This window comes from Centruroides sculpturatus, unplaced genomic scaffold (genome assembly GCF_000671375.1).
Source record: "Centruroides sculpturatus isolate CEXI.00-Female unplaced genomic scaffold, Cexi_2.0 scaffold834, whole genome shotgun sequence".
NCBI lineage: Eukaryota > Metazoa > Arthropoda > Arachnida > Scorpiones > Buthidae > Centruroides > Centruroides sculpturatus.
The window spans coordinates 315,942-323,148 of NW_019384958.1; the positions used below are offsets into that span (position 1 = coordinate 315,942).

The window sequence follows — 7,207 nt, forward strand, 5'->3', positions numbered from 1 at the left end:
GGTTTCTGGCATTTATCCTACGATAGATGGCGCGCGTTTACACGAGCATTCGAGCACTGTGTTCGATCATTTCAAATTGTGAAGATCATTTCCCCCCTTTCAAAAAATATCTCTATATATGCATTTGTGAACTGTTATTTACGATATTTGCAATAATTTTTGTTTAATCAATTTATTTTAACTTTTTTTTGCTAATTACGTATTCGCTCGAACTTCATTAAAACCTTAACTGTACTCCGAACAGCAACCGAAGTTGTAGGAAGAAATTCGCGTATTTTACCGATCAAGGCATCCCCCTTTCCCAAATTTTAATATCGACTCAAAATAATTTAAAAAGACAAATTACAATAAAACGGTTTATTATCCAACTATCAGAAATTTCACAACGTGCCAAGGAAGAGAGGAAGGAGCAATTAAATAATTAAAATTATAAAGGATTAAAAAATATATATATACANACAAAGTTTTGAAAAATTTGATGTATCAAAATGTATATTTCGTAACGTATTTTTTAAATAAACAAATCTTAGTTTATAAAAACTTACCATAAACATTTCTTCTTTGGAACAGCTAATTCATCATCTGGTTTTCTTTTGTTGGATGTTTTAAGTCCTAAAACAATAAAATCAACTTAATAAACTACATCAATACTAGATTACTAATATGAATTAATGTGTTTATGAATTATAAAATTCATAATTAAATAATTAAAATTATAAAACAGAATCTACAATTGAATTTTTAAGAATTATTTAAGAGTGAATATGAAATCTTAAATTGATATTTTAAACACTCATAACTACAGTATGCAACTAAAAACAATAAATTACAATTTCTCAATTTTTTAATAAAATTTTTAAATATTAATTCTACTAAATTTTTGATTAATGATTTGAATATTATGTCATATACAGCATATTACAGAACTTCACATTCAACATAATACTTGACAAGAATAACAGATCAGATTTTCATATCTTCTGTAAGACAAACATCAAAATAACGTTCGTAATCTGGAAATTTCTTATTTGATGTTATCAGAAGTCTAAAATTTACCATTTTGTAAGATAAGCATAAAAAGATTAATTTTTTCCTATATTTTCTTTTTAAATTTTTTCTAACAACTAGATATTGTCAACAGGTTATTAAATATGCTGGCTTATAAGTCAACCTCAAGATTTTCAGCAAAAATTCTGATTTACACCTAAACCTGTTATTTAAATCAATTCCCAAAGATATTGTAGGCTAAATTTGAAATTGGATTTTGTATATAGTACACGATAGTTTACACATCGTAACATTATGATAGTCCTGTTACATACACTATATGAAAGCATATGCCTTACACTGTGCATTAACAGTAGTGATGTCTTACTGCACTGATATATCAGTAGCTGGAAACAGCAAACAGTGTAGTGTTCATTTATATAGGATTTTTATTATTATACTACTAGAAGTACTAATTTCAATGTTAAATATACATTATATCAGTTCACAAACATGATTTAGTCAGAAATATTTTGTGGCATGCTGGAGATAAGGTAAGTGTATGGCACAGCAATTATTAAGTGTTCCATTTTTTTACCATTCTAATCTAAGAGAATCTCTAATTTTGGAGGAACGTTTTCAGGTATATAATAGTGATCCTGTAAATTATACTTTGAATCTGACCTTCTACATTTTTTGTGAAATACTGACTTGAAATTAGAACACCAAACTTGAATCAGTTTATTTAGCATTTACAGCATTTGATATGTTAACTTACATTACACATATTTGAAAATCCAGACAGATTGAATAGTCCAGAGTTTCAAGGCTTCACTATATCTCCAAAATAAAATAAATGAAAATTTAATGTTATTTTGTAATCTCACTAATCAAAATCTTAAACAGATGGCTATTTACTGGCTATTATTTAAATGAAAAATTCTTCACTTAAGAATATTTAATATTCACTTAATTTATCTATTTTTTTGTAATTAACTTGAACAAAAAGAGTGTATGAAAGATCAGTGTAGAAATAAAAATTTTATTACAGAAATAAACTTAACTAAATCTTACCATGTGTAAGTGCATCATCAATACGTTCTGCCATATCCCTTCTTTCCCTGTCATATTCAGAATCATGAAAATCGTGTTTTGGAGGACAACGTAACTTCTCTAGTTTCTTTTTTCTTCTTTCTGCTGCTTCTCTCTCACGTTCTGCTTTTTTAGCAATCCATCTCTTTAATCTCTGTTCTTCATTAATATCTCTTAACCTTCTTCCACTCAGATCTCTACAGGCTTCTCTATTTGTTGTTTTCTCTATCTGGGCCCCAATAGCTCGTAACATAGAACCGAATCCTAAATAAAGTAACATAGTAGAAAATAAATATCTAACTCTTTTCTTATAAGAACGTTTTGATCTTCAATGAAAGTCCTTACAAATTTTTATTAAGCAACTTTTAAATCAATTTATACAAGGAATAAACTATAAATAAAAATAAGTAACATGGAAAGAATATAAACAGTTAAGACTCACCTCCTTTCCCTCCCAGCAATGTGAGGGAGATGTGAACAATGCCATTGTTTGCAACTGTACACTGGTTATCAACATAATGTCCATTATAAATAACTTTTAAGATTTCTTTAGGATAACCCTAGAAAAAAAATGATTACATGTTATTTAACATCCTGATGTTTCATTCACTATTCTATAAAACAAATAATAAATCAGCTTAACTGAAAAAACAAAAAGGAGAAAACTTGGCATCTTGTTGAAATTAAAAATTAAAGACTAAGTAAAATATAATTTACTTTTCTGACTTAAAGTATGTTTTAATAGATTGCACCACATCACGGATATATTTAATTTTTGATTTTTAAATTAGCATGAATGCTATTTCATTTATGCCATGTATTTGAAAATGGTTTAATACTGGAGTAGGAATTGGCTTTTAAATTGCCAATTTCAATTTCCAGTTCCATTTTCTGTGGGAGTCACTGCTTTATCCTTATTTGGTTTCATTTTATAATTGGAAGCCCTTCCTGTTGCAAATTCTATATGTTTTAATCCAGAATCTGGGGCTGACCAGAGTAAATGGAGTTAGACAACAATATCTGGCAAACATCGTGTCATTTCTGATTAATATAGTCCAGCTCCTCATTGTTTAAACATTGGGGATATGACAAACAAACATGTTCAATAAAGGTCTGCCATTGTCCCAACAAATTCTTAAAAAGTTAAGGATTGCCAATAATGATATTAATTTGTGCTATTGCTTCATTAAAAATAACAAAATTACAATCGACAGTATGCAGCCAACATATAGTAAATGTAGTTTAAGTATTTACATTTTCATATTTTCTCTCTTCTTCATTTATGTAAATGTTAAATATTATACAATAAAACCTGTCTAAAACAGAACCTGAAAAAATGGAAATCTGTCTAAATGAAAAATTATTTGAAATGGAGTGATTTTCTATGTTAAATTTTACTATAAACAAGAAACCTGTCCAACACAGAAATGAAAAGTTTTGGGTAAAAAAAATGTAATGTAGCTCAAATAAAGCAAAAAAATTAAGATTTATTTTGTATCCCAGTGTTTTTCAACCTTTTTAATCTCACAGCACACTTGAACCTATAATTAAATTTTTCACTGCACAAATTTCCGCAGGAAAAAAAAAGTCACACGATTTAAAGTTGAATTTGTAAACATTATATCGCTATATTACTTGCTATTTAACCTAATTCTTTTGTCTATATTTTTTATAAATTAAATAAAACAGTATTGTTGTAACTTGCTGCTATTTTAAAGAACAACAATAGTTATTTAAATTAATAATTTTCATTTACATAATAAAAGCAATTAACATTGATTTGCATTTATAAGTGGCACAATAACTGCCTTTAGAAACCTGCCCAATGTCTTGGTAGTTCTAAGTTAAAATAATTTGAACTAAATATGGGCAATTACAGACACATTTTTGATTTTAAAACAAATTTCATTTTAAATGAAATAACTCTGAGTTATGCACATATAATTTTGCTTTTGAATACATATTTTTTATTATGTATACGTTTATTTATTACAACAATGAAAACCTTGCATAATCGATTTAAAGGTGGTCTTAATTTTGACATGTACATTTATTGTTCTTTGGGCTTCTTCTATACTAATATTATAAAGTGGTAGAGTTTGTAAGTTTGTATGTAGGAGGTAATCTTCAAAACTACTCATCCGATTTCAAAAATTCTTTCACCAATATTTAGAATGGAACTTCAGGGTGGACATAGTCTGTATATTATTCCTTTTAATTTATATGTTAAACATATAAATTAAAAGGATCTAGGTAAACATTATATTTTTGGTGTCAGAAGGTGGCAAGGGTCAAGACGCAAACATATACGAGATAGGTAACGTGCGGCACAGTGGCATGATATGCAGTGCATGTGTCCGAACTTGTATATTATATATTATTATATAGATGTCAAAATTTAGGCTTACCGTGAAGAACTCGACTTCTATTATACTATTTTAGATGCAATTATTTGCATTTTTGAGTGCGTTTTAATAGGGTACGTCAAGAGAATGTACACCAAGAAAAGATTTTTTGAAATTCCCTCCTGTGGGGAGTGTATTACATTTATAATAGATACATTTTGAGCCAAACAACATGTGGCCAGGTACAGCTAGTTTGAAAATAATTTTATTAATAATCTTTTTCACATTAAATTATAAATTTAGTTTACAAGTTAACTGCAATTTAATTGAGGTCTTAACAGTCCATTTTCAAACTTCATCCATTGTCAGAGATTTTTAATTTTTAAATCTTTAACAGCACTGGATTCTTAATAATATAGTGTAAAATAACCTTGATTTGTCAGCATAGCTTGCATGCTCTTAAAAACCTCTTGTAAAACAATCTTAAATAGGAATGACCTTATCCATTAAATATGATCAAAATTTGTACTATGTTCTTGCAAAATTTTGTACTTTGTTAACCCAATCATTTTACTCATTCCCAAAGTAACACTAAAGTGCTTTAAAGCATTACTTACCTATCAAGTAATAATTTCAAAAATGAAACAAAATAAATAAAATGAGTATTGGCTTGATAATTCACCAATACAAAAGGAACTAATACAAAGAGCAAAGTGAATACAGCATAAGAGAAGCAAATCTATTATTATTAAATAAAAATGCCTAGTAAGAAAAAATTAGAACAACAAGCAAGCAGAAAACTAGAGCACCTAGATATTCTGAATAGGTTTGTCAGCCATTTTGGATTTATTTACTGCATTAGTCACTGTAGAGATTGTATGTGCCATCATAGTTTTTGTCAAATAAAATTAATTTTAAAGCATGTATTTTATCAAAATATGCATTGCTTGCCAAACATTTGTAGCATAGACCTACTGGAATAAAAAGCATTATTTTCAATATTTAAGGAGAAATTTGGAAAATAACAAACAAACTGTAAAATAAGCTAATTAGATACCATATGCCTATGTATACAGTACTGTACTTGATTATTTTTAGGTACTGTATTTGATTATTATTTTAAGTTCCTTCAGCATCATAATATAAATTGTTATACTTCTTCAATGATACTTAATTCATTCTTATTCCTAAACATGTTTTATTTAGAAGTTATAAATTCTATTACAAGTATACCAAACATACAAAACGCAATAAGTATATAGAAACATCCAACGATCGCCTAAATGATTGGGCTATGATCGGAATTGTAGCCTGATCATTTAGGTGAGTGTTAGATGTTTGTAAATTCTATTACAAAAAAAGACTAAGTTAAATCATCTATAAGTGAAATTAATGATCAAATTTAGATCTAAAGAACTTCAAAGAATTGTTAAAAAGTAATTTTTTTTAAATTTCAAGTTCAAGTGATATATAACTAAAATTTTTAGAGGTACAGTATACCAATGTAAACATATTTAAACCTATTAAGTTAGAAATAATATAGACTTACCCTAAGCATTATATAATACAACCAAGAGTACAGATAAACAATCAGGTTATGCTATTATATGGTTGATAATTTATTAATAAAGTAATTGTTCAACCATTATTTTTATTTAAAAAGGACATCTTTCAAAAAACTTAAACTTTTCCTAATTTAATGTATTTTAATAAATTAAAGTAAACAAAAAACTATTTTCTGTAAGTTTTACCATCTAGGATTATAACAAGTGGCATTCAAGTGTTCTGAAGTTTTACATTAACAATGATAAAACTTCTTCCCCATGAACAAGCTGGTGATCTTGAAATCTGTCAATCTCTTCCTCTTTATCTATACTAATATTATAAAGAGGTAATGTTTGTATGTAAGTTTGTATGCAGCTCTGAAACTACTCATCCGATTTCAAAAATTCTTTCACCAATATTTAGAATGGAACTTCAGGGTGGACATAGGCTGTATATTATTCCGTTAAACATTCATATAAATTAAATTAAAATATATAATCTAGGTTAAGGCTTTTATGTCCAACAGATGGCGCTATAAGTACGACGCCCTAAGTTTGCTTTTCTGCGAGGCATTATGCTTTTCTGTGAAAATGAACTAAAGCAGATCATCTTCTGTCTATCTATATAAATAAAAATGTAATGTTCGTTTGTTCCTACTGACTCCTTTGAAATTTTGACACAACGCTGCATTCGAATACGCGCGTTTTTATATAATATACGTGTCGAAATTCCCCCCACTGGGAGGAGATGGACAGGATTAAGGCTTACCGTAAAGAACTCTGCTTCTATTTATACTATTTTAGATGCGGGTTTTTGCGTTTTTGATTTCGTTTTAATAGGGTACGTCAAGAGAATGTACACTAAGAAGAAATTTTTCGAAAAATTCCCCCCCCGGGGGGGAAGTGTTATGCATTTATAACAGATACATTTTGAGCCACAACAAAGCGTGGCGGGGTCTGCTAGGGAATCATATTTATAATATGGATTTACATTTTCTGCCGGTACACACACAAAAATATGAAATAATCCTAACGAAATAAATACGTAAACTAAAAACTTAATAAATGAAATTTGCGAAAAACTGAATGCTAATAATAAGTAAAATCAATAATAAAACAGATGTTAATAAAATGAATTTTGTATTTAATAAGCTACGATCGACGTCTCTTCTTCGGATATCAAACAACTACTAGACCCAAGGACCTTGCACTAGACCAGGGGTCGGCAACCTGCGGCTC

At 28.4% G+C, this 7,207-nt stretch overlaps 1 protein-coding gene across 1 annotated transcript in view; it reads right to left on the reverse strand.

Moving 5' to 3' along the window:
• Positions 1 to 541: 541 nt before the first annotated feature.
• Positions 542 to 7,207, reverse strand: part of LOC111632391 (protein SDE2 homolog) — a 14,990-nt gene continuing 8,324 nt past the window's right edge. Inside the window, exons 2-4 of the mRNA XM_023376806.1 lie at positions 2,522 to 2,639; positions 2,062 to 2,343; positions 542 to 612 (exon numbers count right to left, since the gene is read on the reverse strand). Coding sequence (XP_023232574.1) covers positions 542 to 612; positions 2,062 to 2,343; positions 2,522 to 2,639 — 471 coding nt within the window. The remainder of the gene's footprint in view (positions 613 to 2,061; positions 2,344 to 2,521; positions 2,640 to 7,207) is intronic.